At 43.3% G+C, this 25,780-nt stretch overlaps 1 protein-coding gene across 8 annotated transcripts in view; it reads right to left on the bottom strand.

Annotated features, from left to right (window-relative positions):
- Nucleotides 1-25,780, bottom strand: part of LOC112225299 (tensin-1) — a 291,328-nt gene that overhangs the window by 212,162 nt on the left and 53,386 nt on the right. The window contains exon 1 of one of the 8 annotated variants that reach the window (XM_024389110.2): nt 19,606-19,755. The exons of the other annotated variants lie outside the window; for them this stretch is intronic. Coding sequence (XP_024244878.1) covers nt 19,606-19,620 — 15 coding nt within the window. The 5' untranslated portion in view covers nt 19,621-19,755. Of the gene's footprint in view, nt 1-19,605; nt 19,756-25,780 lie in introns of those variants that run through there. 8 annotated transcript variants of the gene reach the window in all.

The raw sequence follows: 25,780 nt of genomic DNA, 5'->3' as shown, positions 1-25,780 counted from the left end.
TGCCAGGCTACAGCTGCACCAACAACATACTGTAGCTGCACATCGTGGGGGTGCATTTCCATTGTCTGACGTTCCTACAAGGATCACATACACCAGTGGCAGTCGGTGCCGCCGACGATGAGACAGCCTATACACAGCCTGGCATTGTGTTGTCAGGACAACAACCTCTCCCTCAACGTGAGCAAGACAAAGGAGCTGCTCGTGGAATACAGGAAAAGGAGGGCCGAGCACGCCCCCATTCACATCGAGGGGGCTGTAGTGGAGAGGGTCAAGATTTTTAGGTGCCTTGGTGTCCACATCACTAAGGACTTATCATGGTCCAAACACACCAAGACAGTTGTGAAGAGGGCAAGAAAATGCCTATTCCCCTTCAGGAGGCTGAAAATATTTGGCATGGTACCTCAGATCCTCAAAAGGTTCTACAGCTGCACAATCAACAGCATCACCGGTTGCATCACCGCTTCGTATGACAACTGCTATGTATCCAACCGCAAGGCGCTACAGGGGTAGTGCGTACGGCCCAGTACATCACTGGGGCCAAGCTTCCAGCCACCCAGGACCTCTATACCAGGCGGTGTCAGAGGAAAACCCTAAAAATGGTCAAAGACTACAGCCACCCAAGTCACAGACCGTTCTCTCTGCTACCGCACTGCAACAGCTTCTACCCCAAAGCCATAAGACTGCTGAATAGTTTATCAAATGGCTACCTGGACAATTTGCATTAACTCCCATATTTTATTCTTATCTCGTATCATTTTTTTGCACTGACTCTCTTGCGCAGGCTGGAAGTACACTCACTGGACTCACACATAACCACACACTCACACATAACACCCCAACACTCATATACACACACACACACAAAACATTCACAGTCATGCATACCTTTTTTAATGTAATCTTTATTTAACCAGGAAAAGCCAACTGAGACCCAGAGTCTCTTTTTCAAGGGATACCTGGCCAAGAAGGCAGCAACAATCAATACATTACAGAATAAGACATACAACAATACAATACAACAACATGATACAGCCTAAAAAAAAGCATTTACACTCTTCTGTAACAGTCTCCCATCAACATTTTAAATTAATTCAGTGGCACTAACATATCTACATGAAGCATGGACTGTAGACTATTCCATGCCTCTGGTGCACAAGAAGAGAAGGCAGTCAGACTAATACTGTAAAGTCCTAGGGACTTTAAGTAGCAAACCACCTAGCAGACCGGGTATGGTAACTGCTGGTGGTGAAGGAGACCAGATAACAGAGGTAAATTTACCCAAAAGGGTATTGTAGATGAAGACATACAAATGTAGCTTTCTGCGCATATAAATTGAGGTTCAACCCACCATTTGGTACAATGTGCAATGGTGGTTGAGTGATTTGGCATTTGTAATAAAGCGCAAGGCTGCATGATATACAGAGTCCAGTCTCTGTAAGACAGAGGAGCCCGCATGCATATACAAGTCACCCATAATCAATTACAGAGAGAAAAGTGGCCTGAAAAGGCTTCTTTCTAGCCATAAGTGGGATGCAAATAAAAACCCAATTTCAATTTAAGCTACCTCACAGTATTATCCATATGAACTTTAAAGGAAATGTGTCATCCAACCATATATCTAGGTATTTGTAGGATGACACATTTCAATGGATATGCCACCAGACTGCAGTGACTGAAAAGCAGTCTGAAGCTCTTCAACAGCCTGAACCAGAGAAGGAGCAGATCCAGAGAAGGAGCACAGATGATACAGATGACTGTATCATCTGCATATAGATGCAACTTTGCTTGTTGCATCCCATTTCCCAAATCATTAATTACAATTGAGAACAACACAGGAGCTAAAATGGAACCCTGGGGCACACCTCTATTAATCTCAAGAAAATAAAGAAAGAAAGCTAAACTTGTGATTGTCCGTTATTACACATTGTGTTCTGTCAGAAAGATAGTTCCTACACCAATTTACTGCCCCTTCACTGAGACCAATGTTACTGAGTCTAGCTGGCAACAATTCATGGTCAACTGAATATTGACGCCACATACACACACATTCACATTCTTAGCCACTCTTCACATACGCTGCTGCTACTCTCTGTTTATCTTGTATGCATAGTCACTTTACCCCTACCTACATGTACATATTACCTTAATTACCTCAACTAACCTGTACCGCTGCACATTGAATCGGTACCGGCACCCATTGTATATAGCCTCGTTATTGTTATTTTATTGTGTTACTATTTTTCCTTTTAGTTTATTTAGCACATTTTTTTAACTTACTTTTTCAAAACTCAGCATTGTTGGTTAAAGGCTCGTAAGTAAGCGTTTCACGGTAAGGTCTACACCTTGTGACAATTATTATTATTATTTCTATTACAGCATATTGGATGACTCTCATTCATATTCCATTCACCCAGTTCAATGAACATTGATAGGTTTAGGCTACTACATGATACTCAAATACCCCTTATATCCAACATAAGGTTGCTACAACCTAGCCTATGAATGAAAGTTTACAATGCAGTTCCACAGGTCAAGAGACAATTTTAGCAATCAAGGTGACAGACAGTGATATATGCAATACCGCCTTGTTCACTCTTGCCTGCATCTAGCTGAGCTAGGGTCCAAACAGTTGCAAATTAGAGTTTGCTTCCGTTTAAGAAATGTTTTTCAACAGAATCAGCAGAATGAATTCACCCCTGATCACATGCAAACACAGTTCACTTTCATAGCAGCCACATACAAATAACATGATCACTTTGCTCATTGTATAATTCCCTCTCACATCTATGCACTATCCTCCTTTCACATTTTCCCTTCGCTTGTGGACTTCAGTGCACAACACAACAGCTGTCTGTATCCAGGTGAAAAAAACTTTCCAAGCCAAGCCTTCATACCATAACCGCTAAACACAACACAGCCTACATTGATGTCACCATATTAATCCTAGAACCGCATGGCCTTTCAGCCTTAAGTACCCACTAGAGAACGTTGAGAACATTGCTGGGCATCCCATTTAGCAAACACATCAGTTGCATATCAACACGCAAAGTCAGCAAACATAAGCACCAAGGCCTGATAAACAATGCATAAGCAATTGTAAAGCATGAATTGCATGAAAAAATATTTGTGAAAATGTATCCATGTAAAAACATAACAACAATGGTAATTTGCTTAGATAGAGTCAAGGATATGTTTTGTATATTTCTACAAACTCGTACTAAAAAATATAGGCCATAAGCCATATTTCGACACTTCTAGCCAATGACACATCAACATTCTAAGAGTCTAATAAATACATTTCATTTTTTTTCTCACTTTATTTAACCAGGTTGAGGATCGGTAGGATAGTCAGTTTTACTAGGATAAGTTTGGCGGCGTGAGTGAAGGAGGCTTTGTTGCGAAATAGAAAGCCGATTCTAGATTTGATTTTGGATTGGAGATGTTTAATATGAGTCTGGAAGGAGAGCTTACAGTCTAGCCAGACACCTAGATATTTATAGTTGTCCAAATATTCTAGGTCAGAACCGTCCAGGGTGGTGATGCTAGTCGGATGGGAGGGCAGCGAGCGGTTGAAAAGCATGCATTTGGTTTACTAGCGTTTAAGAGCAGTTGGGGGCCACGGAAGGAGGGTTGTATGGCATTAAAGCATTGAAGATCGTTTGGAGGTTAGTTAGCACAGTGTCCAAGGAGTAGCCAGGAAGAAGGCATGGCCAGCCGTTGAGAAGTACTTATTGAAATGTTTGATTATCATGGATTTATCAGTGGTGACCGTGATATATGCTTTCGGAAGAATAATAATTTGGTTGTGTTTATAAAGGTCTTAGGTAACATTAGAAAACTATCATTTCAAAGAACATAATAGAATTGTCATTAGTTTATGTTACTCTAGGCTATAAGTAAAAACGAAGAGCCACTAGTTTAAGTCCATCTCAAATAAGTCCATTACAATTTTGTTTTGACAGGTCTAAAGAAACATTGTGGAAACAAGAAAATGTATTTAAAAGAAAACAGAAGAGCTAATGTTACGTTTATTGCGTTACTAGTCTGCTTAGTAGCCAGAGCAATGCTGCCACACCAGTGGACATGTGCTGAACACATGGACAGCACAGGTATTCTTGGAAAAAGTGACATTTGGAAATAGAACTGCACCTCTTGAATTTTGAGAGGTATTTGACAGAGGTAAGTGTCATAGAAACTGCAGAATATGCTCTTTCTGATACTATATAGAAATCAAAAATGTTTACCTGCATGTGACTTTAAAGGAGGATTTGAAAGTGATGCTCATTTCACTGTATCTGTCAATTACTAGATGCACCCGTCTCTTGATTAAAAATTTGACAACAGCCGATAATACTATAACTCATCAGAATATTGTCAATGTAATATTGTCTATAGGCTAACTCTTATTGTGTGTGAAATTAGTTTCGGTATAGTTTATGTTTACAACTTGGATAGAGTCAAGGATATGAATTATTAACATGAGCACCAACATTGATAAATAGGCATAACACAAACTCCTCATTACACTGTTGTTGTAAATTAAATTAAATTAAATCAACCTCTCTACCCTCCTTAACATTCAGTTATTTTGAAGTAACGTACACAGTTATCGCCCATTCATCCATGTATCATTCACTCAGTGGGCTGGCATCGTTTGCTTCCCATTGTTCGTCAACTTGGATAGAGTCAAGGATAAGTTGTGCATTACTCTACCTACTGCAATAGATAGCATTTCCCTTACAATAAATCTGATTCGTAATAGAGTAACAGTAAATAAAACAGTCCTGTAACAGATTATTTTTACAAAGTAAAACGTAAAATAAAAATTATATCAACCCGCAAGTCGCGCGGTCAAATTATGTGTTATAAACATGAGCACCAAAGCTGATAAATATGCATCACACAAACTCATTATTACACTATTGACTTTCTAAATTAAATCAACCTCTTCACAGCCTCTTATACAGAGTGGCTTGGGTTAAGTGCCTTGTTCAAGGGCACATCGACAGATTTTTCACCAAGTTCACCTAATTGAACCAGCAACCTTTTAGTTTCTGGCTCAACGCTCTTAACCGCTAGGCTACCTGCCACCTTAACCGTCCTTATCATTCAGTTAGGCCTAATTTAAATTAAATTGTGAAGTAACATGTAACAACAAGTAACATGTATAATAATCGCCCACTCATCCATTTGTCATTCATTCAGTGAGGAGAGGGAGAGACGCATTGGCGCCAACGTTTTAGAGCCCGATAAAAAAGTCATCTTTTTTATTTACATAATCAAACGTCAGTGGCCGTTGGCCTATGGTGGTTCTAGTGTTAAGTAACGATATAGTCAACATAGCTTCTAGAACTAATGCATTAGTAAACCCGCTACAGTCATGCAGTAGAGTGTACAGCAAGCAGTTTAGTAGTTACACTGGAGAGCCCCGTTGGCAATAAATTAATAAAACCAAAAGCTTACCTTCACTTGGAAGAGTTCCAGTGTTGGATAGCCATAGCCAGATAACTAACATAACACCTGTCTCTGTTTGAGCCGGGTGTTTGAGTAGGCTAAACTCTTGCTTCTCCTTCATTTTTGAAGAAGTGAATTTGTTCAGAACTGTTCAACTATTGTCTTTCTCTCTGAATCAACTACACACCACATGTTATGCCCTGCAGTGCAAGCTAGCTGTAGCTTAATGATTTAAGTACTAGATTAATTCTCTGATCCTTTGATTGGCTGGACAACATGTCAGTTCATGCTGCAAGAGCTCTGATAGGTTGGAGGACATCCTCCAGAAGTTGTCATAATTCATGTGTAAGTCTATGGAATGGGGTGAAAACCTTGAGCCTCCTAGGTTTTGTATTGAAGTCAGTGTACCCAGAGGAAGACAGAAACTAGCTGTCCTCTGGCTACACCATGGTGCTATCCCAGAGAGTGCTGTTGAGGCTACTGTAGACCTTCACTGCAAAACAGTTTGTTTTAATCAATTATTTGGTGACGTGAAAATATTTAGTATAGTTTTATCTAAAAAGGCAAACTCATTTAATGTTTCACAAAAAAATGACATTCTCTGAGGAGGATGGTCTTCCCCATCCTTCTCTGAGGAGCCTCCACTGACTAAAAATGCTAAGGTCAATCTTTCTGTTCTGTAAGACTATTCATCCAGAAATACAATGTCCAAGAAAGCAATAACCATCTAAATGAATCTATCTCCAATAATTCCTTCTGTCCAAACTGAGATGGATACATCTGAAGTAAATATGCACCAACTGAAAAGGGAATCAAACATCTGCTCAATATTTTCTCTCAGGAGTAAGAAAGACCAAAAAGGGCCCATTCATCAAATGGAGCATTGATATCAGTTTTATTCTTTGGCTGTGCAGAGTGTGTGACTCGCTCGGAATTTATGGGCCGTGGGGACATTAGTTAAATGAGAGGAAAAGTGCTTAGTCTTCCACAATGATAACCACAGAGGGGGAACAGCATGCTGCGCTATCAAAATGCCAATGTAGGAAGATTGATGTCCGGGCAAGAGAGAAGTGCTCGCTAAGAACCCTGGTCCGCCTCACAATCCCTCTCCATGTCCCGACAGCCTGCCAGGGACAGAAAAGCTTCCTGCCTTAATTAAGTGTGTGTGTGTGTGGGGGGTTACTGTGTGGGTGTGTGTGTGTGGGTGTGTGTGTGGGGGGGGGGTTACTGTGTGTGTGTGTGGGGGGGGTTACTGTGTATGTGTGTGTGTGTATGTGTGTGTGTTCTTGTGGACATTGAGTGGTGGCTACATGCACAGGGATAATGACTCTGTTCAGCAAAGCACAGACTATCTGGCAAGGTTCCCTGGTGAAACTGATTCCAGGCAATATCCTGGCCCCATGGTCCTGTTTGTGTGTGTGCGTTTGTGTGTGTGCGCGTGCCCATGTGAGTGATTCTGATTTCCTTATCTCCTCTGTCCCTCCCTCATCATCCATTCTACCATTGGTGCACATTTCCTGGGCAGCTCTGCTGCTACTGGCATACACACAACCATTGTTTCCAGAGCTGCCAGACAGACAGCCAGACAGACAGACAGCCAGCCAGACAGCCAGCCAGCCAGCCAGCCAGCCAGCCAGCCAGAAAAACTGGGAAGGCACGATAAAGAGAAGGGAACTGTGTGGCACAATAGGTGACACACTTTCAAATAGTAAACATCATAAAGCCTACTACATATTCCTATTTCAGCCCATTCAGATGAAAAAGTCCTGGATTGTTTGATCGATTGGATTTCATACACTTTTTCCACTTGAAATTTCACCTGCTATATTCCTGCCAGCAAACATACAAAATCCAATAGCATTGTAGCTTGGATAACATTGTAACTGCTACCATGCTAGTGTAATACAATATTCACAACCCTGACATGTGTTCACAATGTCTGTATTTCATGACAGCAACGTTACAGTGATAATGTCACTCGTACACGAAATAGCTGAGCTGAGTTGCAAAATGACATCACATCCATTCATTATGCAGCCTAACCAAGTGATGTAAGCTTACCTTGTCTTTCCTTATCCTCCTAAAGGGAAAGAGGCAGGAGAAGAAGAACTTCCCCCAACTGAGGACCGTGGCCAGACACCAGCCTAGTCCAGCCATCGTCCTCACCTCCTCCTTCCTCTGTCCTCTACCACACTTCTTCGCTATCTCTCCCTCTCTCGCTCGATCTAATTTCAGATTTCCTGTGATACAACGCTCACAGGAACCATCCAGCTCTCAGCTAGCTGTGGAGGAGATGGGAGTAGGTCTTACATCCGTTCCCCGAAAAAGGTATCACCTTCCTGGGCTTCAGCCCCCTAGATGTTCTCCTAAAATGGAATGGAGGCCATCTTTACGAGTGAGGAGGCCAGAACCACACATGACATGGTCCCATCCAACTTCAGCTTTCCAAGCCTAGCAACCATACAGCATCCCTGCTTAGGAACACTCTCTCTCGCCCTCATTCTCTCTCTGTCTGGATGCTGCTCTCTCCATTCATGGAAGAAGGAGGAGAGAACAGGGGAATGGGCGTGGAAGAGGGAGAGTGAACAGCCGAACGGAACGATAGACACTCACTGTGATAAGAAAAGGGGAGGAGGAGGGGAGTTCAGTAATTGGGAGTAAAGGAGGATGGCGGGCATACTAAGGCTTGGTCACTGGCGTTGCCTCTGATTGTATGTAGATACACCACATACAGTGTGTGGAGACAGTTTATGTAGGGAAAGAATTGATCAAATATAGATAAACAATTAAGCTACACAGAATATTTTTATGAAATGATGTAATGAGATGTCCTAGAAGTCCTTGCCAGCCAGCTGGAGTGATATGCAGCATTATGAAGGGTGACTGCACCAATACAATGGCTGCAGTGTTACGTTCGTCTGAATGAATGGACCAAGGCGCAGCGTACTTAGAGTTCCACTTGTTTAATAAATATGCAACTCACCAAAAAGAATATAGAAGAAAACGAAACGTAACGTGCTCACAGGCATCTAAACGAAAACAAGATCCCACAAACAACAGGTGGGAAAAGGCTGCCTAAATACGATCCCCAATCAGAGACAACAATAGACAGCTGCCTCTGATTGGGAACCATACCAGGCCAACAAAGAAATAGAAAACATAGATTGCCCACCCTAGTCACACCCTGACCTAACCAAACAGAGAATTAAAAGGATCTCTAAGGTCAGGGCGTGACAGTACCCCCCCCCTCCCTCCAGAGGTGCGGACTCCGGCCGCAAACCTGAACCTATAGGGGAGGGTCCGGGTGGGCATCTACCCTCGATGGCAGCTCCGGTGCGGGACACAGACCCCGCTCCGCCAACTTCGGTGGCGCCTGGTGCGGGGGTCATTCCCGGAAGCTCCGGACCGTGAATCATTGCCGAAGGAATCGAACCGTGGATCGTCGCCGGTAACTCCAGACCGTAGATCGTCGCCGGTGACTCCAGACCGTAGATCGTCGCTGGGGACTCCGGACCGTAGGTCGTCGCCGGATGCACCGGACTGGGAACCTCCGCTGGAGGCTCCGGACTGGGAATTGTCGCTGGAGCATCCAGACCTTGGATCGTCTCTAGAGACTCCGGGCCATGGATCATCACTGGAGGCTCCAGGCCATGGATAATCACTGGAGGCTCCGAGCCATGGATCATCACTGGAGGTTTCGGGCAATGGATCATCACTGGAGGCTTCGGGCCATGGATCATCACTGGAGGCTTCGGGCCATGGATCATCACTGGAGGCTTCGGGCCATGGATCATCACTGGAGGCTTCGTGCGTGGAGCTGGCACAGGACGTACCAGGCTGGAAACACGCACTGGAGGCCGGGTGCATGGAGCTGGCACAGGATATACTGGACCGTGGAGGCGCAGTGGAGGTCTAGTGCGTAAGAGCTGGCATAACGCGTCCTGGACAAATGACCACCCTCACACGGCAAGAGCGGGGAGCTAGCACACAACGCACTGGGCTGTGAAGGCGCGCTGGAGACACAGTACATATGGCCGGCGCAGGATATGCTGGGCCGTGGAGGCGCACTGGAGGTCTGGAGCGTAGAGCTGGCACAACGCGTCCTGGACAAAGGACCACCTTCGCACGGCAAGTGCGGGGAGATGGCACAGGATGCACTGGGCTGTGAAGGCGCACCGGAGATACGGCGCATAGAGCCAGCGCAGGATATCCTGGACCGAGGAGGCGCACTGGAGACCAGACGTGTTGAGCCGGCACCACCCGTCCTGGGCAGCACCCGTTTCCACTTTCACACGGCAAGTGCGGGCAGCTGACACAGAACGCACGGGCTGTGGATGCGCACTGGAGACAGAGTGCGTATCACCGCAAAACATGGTGCCTGACCGGTCACACGCTCCCCACGGTGAGTACGAGGAGATGGCTCTGGTTCCAACCCTGGCTCTGCCAACCACCCCGTGTGCCACCCCCCAAAAAAACTTTGGGGCTGCCTCTCGGGCCTCCGTCATGGTCGCGAACCCCGGTGTCGTCGTTGTTGCTCCTTCGCTGCTTCCGACCTGCTTCCCCGGCAGGCTTTCGTGTCTTACCAAGACTTCCTCCCAAGTCCAGGATATTCTCTCCTCGACCTCCTCCAAAGACCAGGATGCCATCTCCTCCTGGGCACGCTGCTTGGTCCAGTTGTGGTGGAATCTTCAGTCACGCTCGTCTGAATGAATGGACCAAGGTGCAACGTACTTAGAGTTCCACATGTTTAATAAATATGCAACTCACCAAAAACAATATAGAAGAAAATGAAATGTGACGTTCTGGGCTGCTCACAGGCAGCTACACAAAAACAAGATCCCACAAACAACAGGTGGGAAAAAGCTACCCTAGTCACACCCTGACCTAACCAAATAGAGAATTAAAAGGATCTCTAAGGTCAGGGCGTTACAGATATTGAGCCAAAGTTCACTCACTTAATTGTATAAAGAGTCCCAAAGAAATGATACTGGGGCAAAACGAAACAGCTTCTACTTTTGGGAAAGTAACTTAGAAAGGGCTTGAAGCACACATGCACAAACACACCACCCACAAACAGAATAGAATAACTTGAATGTGCATTTTTTTAAATAAATTTGGCCACACTTGCATCAAACCTGCTGAGCTACATGTACAGTTTATAACACTAGTACTGTATCTGTTCCACTGAAGGACACAAACTCTTAGTTGGAGAGAAAGAAAATCCCAGATATATCAATCAATGGCCAAGCCTTTTTGTTCCAGCTCTCCACATCTGTCATTCAACCACACACAGGATATTGTCCTGTTTTCTTTACAGGGAGGACATTAGTGAGGAGAGCCTTCAGGTTTATTAGGGGGCACTTTGTTGGATAACCCCTGTGTTAAGGTGGATCTCCGCTCCTTGATTTTCCTATATATATATATATATATATATATATATATATATATATATATATATATATATATGGCGGTGCTTTTAATGTGATATGTTTTATGACTGCTGCAAAATGAATTGCCTCTCTGGGGACATTCACGTTTTCTGAATCTGAATATTATCCACCATTTAAGGAGAGATGTGAAGCACTCTCCTCACATGATAGAAAACTAGCATGAAGCTACAGTGTAGATATCCCAATATGTACAACTGAAGTCTACTTTATAACAAAAAACGTGATCTACATCAGGTATGCTGTGCATGGAATGTAATGCAATAAGGACCGGGGATACAGTAGGAGCGATCGCACAATGCTGGCAAGGAGACAGAGAGAGGCATCGGAGAAGGGAACAGGACACTGTGCTGAATGCTGCACACTTCCTGTCTCCCCAGAGGGGAAAACAATGGGTTCTGGACACACCGTTTCACTTTAGCTAAGGTAAAGCCAAGCCTGTTCTGGGAAACCAGCCAAGAGGCTGGGGGAATTGGAGGACCATTGTTCCAGTGAGAATGTAAAGGGAAGTGGATGATGGTGTTTTGGAAGAAGGTGGGAGAGGTGTGGTCACAGCTGCTGGTTTGGTGGGTGAAACATATATGAATGCTAACTGTCTTGTTATCGCAATCATCTAAAACTGCCTGCCCTCCAGGACACCTACAGCATCCGATGTCACAGGAAGGCCAAAAAGATCATCAAGGACATCAACCACACGATCCACTCCCTGTTCACCCCGCTATCATCCAGAAGGTGAGGTCAGTACAGGTGGATCAAAGCTGGGACCGAGAGACTGAAAAACAGCTTCTATCTCAAGGCCATCAGATTATTAAATAGCCATCACTAGCCGGCCTCCAACCAGTGCCCTGCCCTGCCCTGAACTTTATATTTTTATTTAACCTTTATGCATCTAGGGTGATCAATAAAGAACAAATTCTTATTTACAATGGCGGGCTACCCCGGCCAAACCCTAACCCGGACAATGCTGGGCCAATAGTGTGCCGCCCAATGGGACCTTCGATCACGGCCGGTTGTGATAGTCATTGTCACTAGCCGGCTACCCTATGTACATAGACATGGAATCACTGGTCACTTTAATAATGTTGACATACTGTTTTACTAATTTCTTATGTACTGTATATGCTGTATTTTAGTCAATGCCATCCTATTAAACTATTGCTGTATATATACTATTCTATCCTACATATTCTAGACATATACTCAGTATTCTATCCACATACTGTCTATAATGTCTATAAATCCCATCACATTTTATATATATTTATACTCCGGACTCCGACATTGCTCATCCTAATATTTATATATTTCTTAATTCTGTGTATTGTTGTGAATTGTTAAATATTACTGCACTGCTGGAAGTAGGAACACAAGCATTTCGCTACACCCAATAACACCTGCTAAATATGTGTGTGACCAATAAAATTGGATTTGATTTGATCTGTGCCGTGAAAGGAGATGCCACTACCACAGAGCAAACCACAACTATTTAATTTAGCCACTAGAGACAAGTTACCACTTAAACCAGCAGTGCGCATACAAGGAATTCCCTCGTCCAATTGCAGAACCTAACCCAAGGTTTCACATAAGAGTTTTTCCCGGGCCTGCTAATCGCCACCACAGCGACTCATTTAGGACCGCCCAGTGATAAGGCGTCCCGCTGAGATATAATTTCCCCCATAATTCACCTGCCAATACAAGAGTTGTGAGGTAAGTCTGTGCTCCAATAACATCATGTGATGTGTTGTGCATACTCAGGCTAGTTAAAGAGCCCCATATGCTACTCATATATCACTGTCTAAATGGAAGCATTTCAAACCAAGCCCTGCAATGGTAAAGCTCAGTTTAAATCCAAATTAATTACATTCGACTGGGTGAATATTTCATTTAATGTCCCAATTACTTTAGGTTTGGAATTAACTCGCCGGTGCCCCAGTCCTCAAAGTGTCTGTGATGAATGTATTCAATTAACTCTTTCCCTCCCTTTATTCATCCTGAAGCCCATTTTGAGGATTGACGGCTCTGCAAAATGTGTATGTGTGACAGAAAGACGGTCGGAATTAAATAACCATTTTCATTTCGCCATTTCTGAGGGCTCCAAAAACAACCTCTTTCTATCTTAAATACGCATATAGATGCCTCTGTACAAGCAGCAAGACTAATTCCAACCTTTTCCCCATCCAATACCGGGATCCCAAACAAAACACTCTACTTTTGTTCAGTTGGAGAGAGTGAGGGGTGAATGAGGGGGGGACATAGGGCCAGCAAACATATCATGTGGGGCAGATTGGGGGTGGGTCTGCAGGGTAGAAAGGGGGGTCTGCAGGGTAGAATGGGGGAGGTCTGCAGGGTAGAATGCTAAGAGAGGTGGCAGGGGTACAATGAAGTACCCTCTCAAACAAAATCCCACTAATCCCTACAATTTACTCCACTAACCCCTAGGGAGTGGAACAAAGAGCCACAAGGGCCTCCTGGGAATCTGTGACATCACCACCTGATTCTCTGACTAGGCTACACCTCAGGCAGGGATAGGTTTCTTGTCTCACTACGGAACACAATACTGCGATACCACAGCCTTATCACGTGAAATGTTTAGTGTCTCCTGTCGAGGAAAGATAAAGGACATGCAGATTCCAAAATGGCTGCTGTCCCACCCTTTCATTTACACTCGTTAAGCAGGGCATGAAAGACCAGCAGCAGAGAGGGGAGACTGAGGAGTGGATGGGACTGCAAAGGCGCGGCCCCAGAAGTGGTCCAGCCTAGGCTCTGTGGTGGACTTAATTACGTCCTAATTAGCTGTGCTTTGTTCCCAAAATGAAGGACTTGTACAGTAGAGTTGAAAATGGGAAAGAAAGGGAACGACAAGAAAGGAGAAAAAAAGGAGGGGGAAATGAAAACAAGGTCCAAGATCTCCTATATGAGGTTTCAACGAGTCGAGACATTTTGTCAGTTTTCATCATAGAAAGATACCCATCTTTGGGGCTGAAATGGTGTTCGTGTTAAGGCCTCGAAGGAAGGAAAAATTCTTCAGAAATTCTAAAAGTATATTCCCTAGGTGCTCCATCATGTATTGGCCAATAATGTCAAAAGTCTGAGGGGTTCTAGGCAATAGATTTTTTATTAACTTCTACTGTAGCCCCATAAAAAAATTATCCGGGAACATTTCAACTTACTTAAAGGCATTCCAGCCTGAGTCACCTGAGCAGCAAGTGTCAACCAACCTAAAATGGCCAAAGCTAATCATCAAGTCCCTCATGAAAGCTGACCACCAGGCACTTAGATGGGCGTGAGCGGCAGCAGCATGATGAAAGGCCCTGAGGGACGCATCACGGCTGCCCCCTCCGCACCAATCTCCATTGAAGCCCAGCCATTGTTGTTGAGAGAAGCCGGGGAGGTGCTCCGAAGGGAAAGCATGTCTGTGTTTGGACTATAGTGCTGGCTGACTGGGGAATCAAGAGAGGGATCCCCTACACCACTGTTTCAATGTAGACGCTAGGTACTGTATGTCAGTCAATCTTACTATGTTGTCACCAAGACACAATGACTGCAGCGAGTGGTGATATCACTCATGCTACATTTCACTGATAGTTGACTGACAACTTGCTCATATCAAAGCAAATGAAAAACCCTATGACTACTAAACATCACTGTGTCATGCATGGTTCTGTAAAAGCTTTGCACAAAACAAAACAGATCTTATCTGCATTGAATAAGTCCCCAAAGGCACAGCGACCAAGGGAGCTCTTTGTGAACCAGATATAATCCAATTACAAAATTACAATCCTAAATGGGACATACCATTGTGACACTGATGGAGGGGGGAATCTAATGAGGGCTTCCTCTTATGTACAAACAGAGGTGAAGGACTTAGGGAGGACTGCTCCAGGGTCACTTCCAAGGGGGCCAGAGAAAGACCCCTTCTGAACCCAGCAGTTATTACTTTCCCTGGGTCCATAAAGTAATTAGCCGTTCAGGCGCCTCGCAGAGTGACAGGGGAAGAGGAGAGAGAGAGGGAGGGAGAGACAAAGTGAAGGGAGGGAGAGACAGAGAGTTAGACGATTTGAGGTCAACACACCATGTAGGCTACAGTACCTTCAACACATATCTCCAATAAAATATCAACTGCATTGTACATCAGTCACCCAGTCAGAAATGTGGGTGACAAAAATTGTTTTTGTGATCATGTTCAGAATTTCCCCCTATGTAAGAAAATATCCATCACCATTCTGTATTGACCAACCAATGAAATTGTGTTTGCAAACCATCTACAAACAAATATATATTTTTGAATCATATCTGTGTGTTCTCTTATCAAGAAACATCAGACAGGAAGTGAGGTCACATGACCTTGTTGCTGTTTCTGATTTGAGGTCACATTACGTGTCATGAGCCAGCATACCACACTAACCACAGGGTAAAGGCGGGGCTATTGTTTTGTCTTGCTGGTCAGCCCTAATGTTAGCTGACTCTGACAGTGGTCACAAGAGGTGGCAATTGTGACTGTACCCTTTGCAGTTACGCACCCCTGAGCTAAGACATCCTACCCAGCCTGTTGATAGAGATATGCTCCACTTGAGGGGCTCTATACCATGAGCCCTAACTGGAAATGGACTTATATGTGAGTCAAGCACTGTGACCTGGAATGAAAGAAATGCAAGGTGTGAATACATCTAAAACAGACCCATGAGCAAGGATGGCTAAAGCCAAAACATTTAACCGTCGGACCATGCACCTACAATATACTCTATGCTGAATTCACAACCCTGCTCCACCCTAGTCCAAAATGTTTTCCAATAGAAGATTCTCACAATCCTATAGGATGTTATGTCATCTCGATCAGAATCCTATATGAAATCCTATTGGACTACTTTTTTTCCTATTGGAAATCAAAATTAATCCTATTGAATCCTATAGGATTTTGTGTCACCTCTATCCTATTGGAATCCTATTGGATCATATGGATTTTTGATGTCTTGTAGGATTTTGTCACCCCAATCAGAACAGTCCTATATTCATTTCGGTTTTATTCACCACCACAATATGGGATTGATTCAAGGCTGCAAGTTCAATTGCAGTATGACCACCAGTACAGGACAACTTTTTCAATAAAACACTCACATAAGTTATTTGATTTGATTGTTATTCATGCAACTTCTTGTCTTTGAATTAAAAGACAGCACAATATGACCATGATAATACATACAATGTTACAATAACACTGGGTTTTTTGTTTGGTTTCCCCTTAGAATGCACAACATCTCATGTAAATATATGGATGAACGATGGCTGAGCGGCATAGGCAAGATGCAATAGATGGTATAAGATACAGTATATACATATGAGATGGGTAATGTAAGATATGCAAACATTATTAAAGTGGCATTGTTTAAAGTGACTAGTGATCCATTTATTAAAGTGGCCAATGATTTGAGTCTCTATGTAGGCAGCAGCCTCTCTGAGTTAGTGACTGTTGTTTCGCAGTCTGATGGCCTTGAGATGGAAGCTGTTTTTCAGTCTCTCGGCCCCAGCTTTGATGCACCTGTACTGACCTTGTCTTCTGGATGGTAGCAGTGTGAACAGGCAGTGGTTCAGGTGGTTGTTGTCCTTGATGATCTTTTTGTGACATCGGGTGCTGTAGGTGTCCTGGAGGGCAGGCAGTTTGCCCTCCGTGATGCATTGTGCAGACCGAACCACCGTCTGGAAAGCCTTGCGGTTGAGGGCGGTGAAGTTGCGTACCAGGCGCTGATACAGCCCAGCAGGATGCTCTCAATTGTCCATCTGTAAAGGTTTGTCAGGGTTTTAGGTGACAAGCCAAATTTCTTCAGCCTCCTGAGGTTGAAGAAACAGTCTGTCTGTGTGGGTGGACCATTTCAGTTTGTCTGTGATGTGTACACCGAGGAACTGTCCCTTCGATGTGGATAGGGGGTGCTCCCTCTGCTATTTCCTGAAGTCCACGATCATCTCCTTTGTTTTGTTGACGTTGAGTGAGAGGTTGTTTTCCTAACACCACACTCCGAGTGCCCTCACCTCCTCCCTATAGGCTGTCTTGTCGTTGTTGGTAATCAAGCTCACTACTGTTGTGTCGTCTGCAAACTTGATGATTGAGTTGGAGGTGTGCATGGCCACGCAATCATGGATGATCAGGGAGTACAGGAGAGGGCTGGGCACGCACCCTTGTGGGGCCCCAGTGTTGAGGGTCAGCAAAATGGATATGTTGTTTCCGACCTTCACCACCTGGGGGCAGCCCGTCAGAATGTCCAGGACCCAAATGCACAGGGCGGGATTGAGACCCAGGAACTCCAGCTTAATGATGAGCCTGGAGGGTACTATGGTGTTGAATGCTGAGCTGTAGTGGATGAACTGCATTCTTACATAGGTATTCCTCTTGTCCAGATGGGATAGGGCAGTGTGCAGTGTGATGGCGATTGCATCGTCTGTGGACCTGTTGGGGCAGTATGCAAACTGAAGTGGGTCTAGGGTGGCAGGTAAGGTGGAGGTGATATGATCCTTGACTAGTCTCTCAAAGCACTTCATGATGACAGAAGTGAGTGCTACGGTGCGATAGTAATTTAGTTCAATTATCTTTGCCTTCTTTGGTACAGGAACAATGGTGGCCATCTTGAAGCATGTGGGAACAGCAGACTGGGATAGGGAGCAATTGAATATGTCCGTAAACACACCAGCCAGCTACACAGTTTATATTTGGCCATATTCCCATATTTCCAAGATTAAATGCGGTGGTTCGTGCTTTCAGTTATGCGCGAATGCTGCCATCCATCCATGGTTTTTGGTTAGCGTAGGTTTGGTAGTGACAGTGGGTATAACATCTCCAATGCACTTCCTTATAAACTCACCCACAGAGTCAGCGTATAGATCAATATTATTCTCTGAGGCTACCCAGAACATTTCCCGGTCTGTGTGATTAAAAAAATCTTGAAGCATGTATTCCAATTGGTCAGACCAGCGTTGAATGGTTCTAGTCACGGGTACATCCTGTTTGAGTTTCTGCCTATAGGCCGGTAGAAGCAAGATGGAGTTGTGGTCGGATTTGCCGAAGGGAGGAGGGGGGTGGGCTTGAATGCATCGCGGAAGTTAGAGTAGCAATTGTCCAGTGTATTGCCCGTGCGGGTGCTGCAATCAATATGCTGATAGAATTTAGGTAGCCTTGTTCACAAATTTGCTTTGTTAAAATCCCCAGCTGCAATAAATGCAGCCTCTGGATATATGGTTTCCAGTTTATATAGAGTCCAGTGAATTTCCTTGAGTACCGTCATTGCATCTGCTTGAGGGGGTATATACACAGCTGTGACGATAACTAGAGTGAGTTCTCTTGGGAGATAATAAGGTTGGCATTTGATTGTAAGGAATTCTAGGTCTGATGAACAGAAGGACTTGAGTTCCTGTATGTTGTTATGGTTACACCATGAGTCGTTAATCATGAAGCATACACCCCCGCCCTTTTTCTACCCAGAGAGATGTTTATTTCTGTCGGTGCGACACATGAAGAAACCCAGTGGCTGTACCGACTCAGACGACATATCCCGAGAGAACCATGTTTATGTGACCTATTGAACTCTAATGGGATTCTATCCTATATGGTTTTATCTTATAGGATCATATAAGATTCCAATACAGGAATCCAATAGAAAAATCCTATCAGATTTTGGAACCAGTTCTATTGGACCCATTTAGGATTCTATTCTGGTTTAGCGGTCTAAGCACCCGACTCCGGACAACTTAAGCCCCCTCAGCCGACTGTCTGTGCCCTTAACCACTTTCTGTACCCCTCTCTATAGCTGTCTTCCTGTCTGTACTCTCCCTATCTGTCCTGTCAAAAAATGTATAATAATAACTCTGGTCTCCTTTAAAAATAAATACAAAATAATAATGTTTACCCAAGACAAAAAAATCACACAGGATTCCAATAAAAACACATCAAAATCCAAAAGAAAATCCTATCACATTTTGGAACCAGTCCTATTGTTTCTCTGAGTGCACGAAACTCTGTCTTTGTATGTCAACTCAACCATGACAGGGTCCTTACTCCAGAGCTTGAAGAAGGTTGAGATGGGCAGCGGAGACACAGACCTCTCAAACTTATTCAAGGAAAGAGACAGAACCATATACAGTATCTTCTATCTCCATGGCTTTAAAACTGCACAACCAAACCTTTGTTTGAGCACTTGACTCTAACATAGTTCTAAATCAAATGAGAGATTCCTCACCCGCTTTCTTTGACAAATATACTTTTAACTGTTAATTAATGGGAGCTGGGCAAGTCATAGGCAAGTCGTGAGATACATAAAAGTATTGCAAATAAGTCTGCAAACATGTTAACAACCTGGTAAGCCTTTTGTTACATGTACTGTATGTCTACAAAGCATAGATATGATGACACTAAATGAGATAAGCTGTCCAGTGACACAATCTTGAACAAAACAACAAATGTCCTCATTTTAACATCCTGAGACCTCGTTTAGATTACTTCAAAGAACTTTCAAAGAGCTGTTACTTCAATATCCAATCACTAAAATCCCCTGTTGCTGATCTGCAAATGGAAAGTCCTTGTCTAAAACATTGGATTAAATGTTACGCAAAACCGTGCTGCAGTTTCTCTCTAGTTGTTTACTGACTGAATGCAGCACTCTCAAGAGGGATTCAACCCTTGACCCTCCTCTAGGTCCAAAGTGGTTAACAGAGCACTCACCAGCCAGAAGGACATTGCAGAGCTTTCAATGGGAAACTTATAGGACAACCACTCCTCTCTTAGGTCCAGAACCAGGTAAGGTCCAGAATATTTAATTAGGCTTGCCTGGAGCTCACGGGGACTGTGCCATAGTCCCTCTAGTAACACAAATTGAACTGAGAGACAGAGCCTGGCAGTCTAGCCTTTATCCTGACATATTTCCTGAGCTGCATTGTTAGACTGGGAAAGAGAAAACACACACACACACTCACACACACACACACACACACACAGACAGATACACACACACACTCACTCTCACTCACACACAGACAGACCGAAACACTCGCACGCTCACACCCACACACAGGCACAAGCGTGCACACACACACATACACTCATACTAACACACACACACACACACACACACAGGCATGCTTGCACATACACACACAACACGTACAGGGCAGTGGAAATGTTGTCTCACTCTCGGGGATCACACCATGGAGCGACCTGCAGAGTGAGTCCAGTAGAAGCTGTTGTTCTTTCCTTTATGTTTTAGGCCAAGGTCACTGTTTAACCTGTGGCTGGCAGGGAGGCGGTAGCCTGCTCCCCAGGAAGCTCCACGTCCTTGTTGATTATTGACAGAACATGGAAACCTTTCCAGCCTGCCAAGACTGAGCTCTCCATATCTCACCACACTGTTTGTTAAAAGGACCACAGCTCATTTACGGTCAGTTCATTATGGTAAAGAATAGATTTACCTTCAATCCATTAGGTATAGACACATAACCTTTTGTGTGTGATTTAGTGGCAATACGGGCGTGGTACTCTTCGCAGGATTTAGAGGCAAGGTCTAAAGCTGAGAGTGTGAGAGAGGAATGACCCAGAAATGCTATGGATAGGGGATCTGAGAGAAGGGTCTCTAAATGTGATAGAGTAACAGCTGTAGTTGAGAGACCAAAACAGAAACCCATTAGTTGATTTTAACTGACCTTTTAAACCTTTTCACATACTACGTTATAGATATGAAAGAAATATGTATTTTTTTTCCATCACTATGTTGAAACAAAAATGGATACATTTAAAACTGTAAAGGATTTACACAATAAAGTCAAAGACATTTGTTTTGGAGTACTCAAAGAGTGAAACATATAGGTTGGGAGAATATAGAGTGTGATGGTCAGCAGAACCAGGGATGGGGTGGGGTGAAGAGGTCAGGTGCACAGCCAGGAGCCAATGAGGGGCCAGGCAGGTTAGGGTCACCCTTTGCGTTATAGCAGGCGCTAAATTGAAAACGTTTCAACCTGACACATTTGTTGGAACTTTGACTGGTTCCTTAGTTGGCTACATTGACAACAGTGTCTTCTGACGGAGTTTGAGGGAGGGGATATAGGAGGTAAGTAATAACAACACTCTCCTTTATCCACCATTGAGTGTGAGATGAGTTAGCGGCACGACACAGTGCTAACATTCAGGTCGGCTTGTCCTCCTTTGATGCTGAAATAGATTTATGGCACTTCCACAATGGAGTTGTGCTTTCATTTTCCCAGAGATTGCTTGGCAAATGCCTCTCCTAGTGATATCCTCAAGCGGATATGTCGGATTTCTATTCCCCGAATCTACAAGGCACCAGGAGGGACACGATCCTGCATTCTCTTTCACACACACTAGATGTGTTGACATCTCTTATCATCATCGCCTTTACTGTAACGTCACGGACGCCCATGTTTTTATACGCCTCTATTCTATCACAACAACTACATAGAAATGGGTGATTTTCAGACAAGGAGAGATTATATCATGTAAAGAAAGTAGCAGGGGAGGTGTTGATATGGTGTTCAAGTTTTTGTGTGAAAGTGACCCAAAATGTGTGTGTGTGTGTGTGTGTGTGTGTGTGTGTGTGTGTGTGTCCGGTATAAACAAAGACACCCAGAACAATCTGTTCCCTAGCAGCGGCCAGGTCAGCTGGGGAAGCAGTAGAGCTGCAAGCGGATTGGATAGGGTGTGTTCTCCAACACCATCATGGATGGAGAAAAAAAAACAGTTTCCATCAACAGGCTCTGCACAGGAAACACTGTGTCCCCAGCAGGAAGCGCCTGTACAGAACAACAGAGTGGACAGGGGGAACTAACTGCATGTGTGAGAGAGAACTGGATACTGCTGTAAACACAGCACCACACCCCCTTAGGGCTGCTTTTCTCTGGGGTACCCTGTCACCTCAACGAGTTCACACCACACCCCTTTAATGAGGGCGCACCGTGGATTGCGTCATTTCCTGGAAGCTTTCCAAGAAACCAATGAGAGTTACTTGGCAGGTTCACATGTGGTCATACATTAAGTCAATACACTCCACATGTGCTATCCGTGACAACCATGCAGTAATACATACAGAAGGCAAAGGCTAACGATGAGTGGGCAATGGACAAAATGTATGATATCCTATGAATGTAAATATATTATTACATCTTACAAAGCTTTTGGATTTATATTATACTGTGTAATGCTTTGTGACGTTGTGCAGCGGCAAGTGCAGTGAGTAAGGAGTAGATATTTCAGCTCCTCCTGTTGGGATTGACACAGAGCATTGACAAGCCCATGGTAGTAGAAAAGACAGGGCTATTGGAGACTAAAACACAAGGAAAGTTTATCAGGACTCAGACCATGTTTTCGTTACATTGAAAGAAGGGGTAGGTGGGTTTGAAGGGGTTTGCCTTGTCACTCAACTTCTGACAAGTGTTTCTTCACAAGCGCAATAGTAACCGTAGCGATAGTGATTCTGTCCAATGGCGGTGCCTTATGCAAATAGCCCCATAGGCAGTTGTAAAGGGGCACACTTGACTGGCTGCGAAACTGTGTCCATCACATTGGTTTTCCATTTCACATGAACTTCCCTTTGTGCTAAAAAGTCTGTTTTTGTATGGTTTAATTGAATTAACTCCTGTGGAGGAAACAGATGCCTCGCTTTGGAGAAGGGGGAGACAGTCCTTACGGAAAAAGCACATGAATTCACGTGATCTTATGAGAAGTTAATGTGATAACATACAGTACCAGTCAAAAGTTTGGACACTCCTACTCATTCAAGGGGTTTTCTATATTTTTACTATTTTCTACATTGTAGAATAATAGTGAAGACATCAAAACTAAAAAAATACCCAAACTGTCATACTTTAAAAGAAATACCTTAATAGAAAATGACTTATGTAAAAGTGAAAGTCACCCAGTAAAATACTACTTGAGTAAAAGTCAAAAAGTATTTGGTTTTAAATATACTTAATTAAGTATCAAAAGTAAAAGTATTAATCATTTCAAATTCCTTATATTAAGCAACCCAGACGGCACGATTTTCTTGTTTTTTAATTTTACGGATAGCCAGGGACACGCTTCAACAGTCAGACATAATTTACATTCCTAAAAAAAATATTGTACTTTTTACTCCATACATTTTCCTTGACACCCAAAAGTACTCAGTACATTTTGAATGCTTAGCAGGATAGGAAAGTGGTCTAACTCATGCACTTATCAAGAAAACATGCCTGGTCATCCCTACTGCCTCTGATCTGGCACACTCACTAAACACAAATGCTTTGTTCATAAATTATGTCTGAGAGTTGGAGTGTGCCCCTGGCTGTTAAAATACGTGCAAATTGTGCTTTCTGGATTGCTTAATATAAGGAATTTGAAATTGATACTTAAGTATATTTTGGCAATTACATTTATTTTTGATACTTAAGTACACAGCTGAAGTAGAAAGTTTACATACACTTAGGTTGGAGTCATTAACCTCTCTTGGGTAGGGGGCAGTAATTTTCACGTCCAGATGAGAAGCGTGCCCAAAGTAAACTCAGGCCCAGAAACACTATGGCAGGCGAAATTGTAGTTTTTCTCGGTGGCTCCCATTTTGGCTGTAGTGTTTCCAAGGGCGTGTAAGAGAGAGGATTATTGACTGAAGCGCTCCAGCTAAACTGAGTTTTTATGGATATAAAGAAGGACATTATCGAACAAAAGGACCATTTGTGATGTATCTGGGACCTTTTGGAGTGCCAACAGAAGAAGATCATCAAAGGTAAGGCATTTATTATAGCGCTATTTCTGACTTTCATGGCGCACCTGCCTGGTTGAAATATGTTCTTCATGCTTTTGTATGCGGGGTGCTGTCCTCAGATAATCGCATGGTGTGCTTTCACAGTAAAGCCTTTTTGGAAATCTGACACAGCGGCTGGATTAACAAGAAGTTAATTTTCATGTATTTATTTTCATGTATTACACTTGTGATTTTATGAAAGTTAAATATGTATAATTCTGTAGTTTGAATTTCGCTTTATTTTCATGTATTACTACACTTGTGATTTTATGAAAGTAAAATATTTGTAATTCTGTAGTTTGAATTTTGCGCTCTGCAAATTCACCGGATGTTGGCCAGGTGGGACGCTACCTGCCCATAAGAAGTTAAAATTAGTTTTTAACCACTCCACAAATGTCTTGTTACAAACTAGTTTTGGAAAGTCGGTTAGGACATCTACTTTGTGCATGACACAAGTAATTCTTCCTTCTTCTGTTTACAGACAGATTATTTCACTTATAATTCACTCTATCACAATTCCAGTGGGTCAGAAGTTTACATACACTAAGTTGCCTTTAACCTGAGTGTATTTTGATGTTTGGATGAAAAACGTGCCCAAATGAAACTGCCTATTTCTCAGGCCCAGAATCTAGAATATGCATATAAATGTCAGATTAGGATAGAAAACACTCTAAAGTTTCCAAAACGGTCAAAATATTGTCTGTGAGTATAACAGAACTGATATTGCAGGCGAAAGCCTGAGGAAAATCCAACCCGGAACAGCCCTCTCTCTGGGCATGAGAGGACACATACAGGCCTAAAGGCCCTAACTCCCTATCCGGGAACAGGCCTCTCTCTCCTAGGATGAGAGTACACATACAGGCCTAAAGGCCCTAACTCCCTATCTGGGAACAGCCCTCTCTCTCCGGGCATGAGTACACACATACAGGCCTATAGGCCCTCACTCACCACCCGGGTAACACCCCTCTATTTCCAGCCATGAGAGTAGAGCTTAACCCCTGGAGCTATGGACCTCCAGGCCTATAGGCCCTCACTCACCACCTGGGTAATTCTTCAACATAAAGGCGTGAAACTACGTCTAAAGGCTGTAGACACCTTAGGGAAGACGTAGAAAAAGGAATCTGGTTGATATCCCTTTCAATGGACAATAGGGATGCATAGAAAGACAGGGGTTTCAAAATAAGGGTCACTTCCTGATTGGATTTTTCTCAGGATTTTGCCTGCAAAATCAGTTCTGTTATATTCACAGCCAATATTTTTATTGGAGTGTTTTCTATCCTAAGCTGTCAATTATATGCATATTCTAGCATCTGGTCCTGAGAAATAGGCAGTTTACTTTGGGAATGTTATTTCCCCCCCAAAAAAATAGTGCCCCCTAGCTTCAAGAGGTTAACCTCTCTGGGATATGTGGGACGGTAGCGTCCCACCTCGCCAACAGCCAGTGAAAGTGCAGGGCGCCAAACAAAAATCAAACAAATATCTAATAATTAAAATTCCTCAAGTATACAAGTATTTTACACCATTTTAAAGACACAATTCTCGTTAATCCAGCCACAGTGTCTGATTTCAAAAATGCTTTACAGCAAAAGCACCACAAACGATTATGTTAGGTCACCATCAACTCACAGAAAAACACAGCCATTTTTTCACAAAAAGCACAAATAGAGATAAAATTCATCACTAACCTTTGATGATCTTCATCAGATAACACCCATAGGACTTATTGTTACATAATCCATGTATGTTTTGTTCGATAATGTGCTTATTTTTATCCTAAAATCTAATTTTACATTGGTGCGTTACATTCAGTAGTTCTAAAACATGCGGTAATTATGCAGTGAGCCACATCAATTCACAGAAATACTCATCATAAATGTTGATGAAAATACAAGTGCTATACATGGAATTAGAGAAAAACCTCTCCTTAATGCAACCGCTGTGTCAGATTTAAAAAAAACTTTACGGAAAAAGCAAACCATGCAATAATCTGAGTACAGCGTTCAGATAACAAAGCAGCCAAAAAGATATCCGCCATATTGTGTGGTCAACATTAGTCAGAAATAGCATTATAAATATTCACATACCTTTGATGATCTTCATAAGAATGCACTC

This window comes from Oncorhynchus tshawytscha, linkage group LG26, assembly GCF_018296145.1.
Source record: "Oncorhynchus tshawytscha isolate Ot180627B linkage group LG26, Otsh_v2.0, whole genome shotgun sequence".
Classification (NCBI taxonomy): Eukaryota; Metazoa; Chordata; class Actinopteri; order Salmoniformes; family Salmonidae; genus Oncorhynchus; species Oncorhynchus tshawytscha.
The sequence above is the reverse complement of the archived record's forward strand: the minus strand, read 5'-3'. Positions and strand labels throughout refer to the sequence as shown.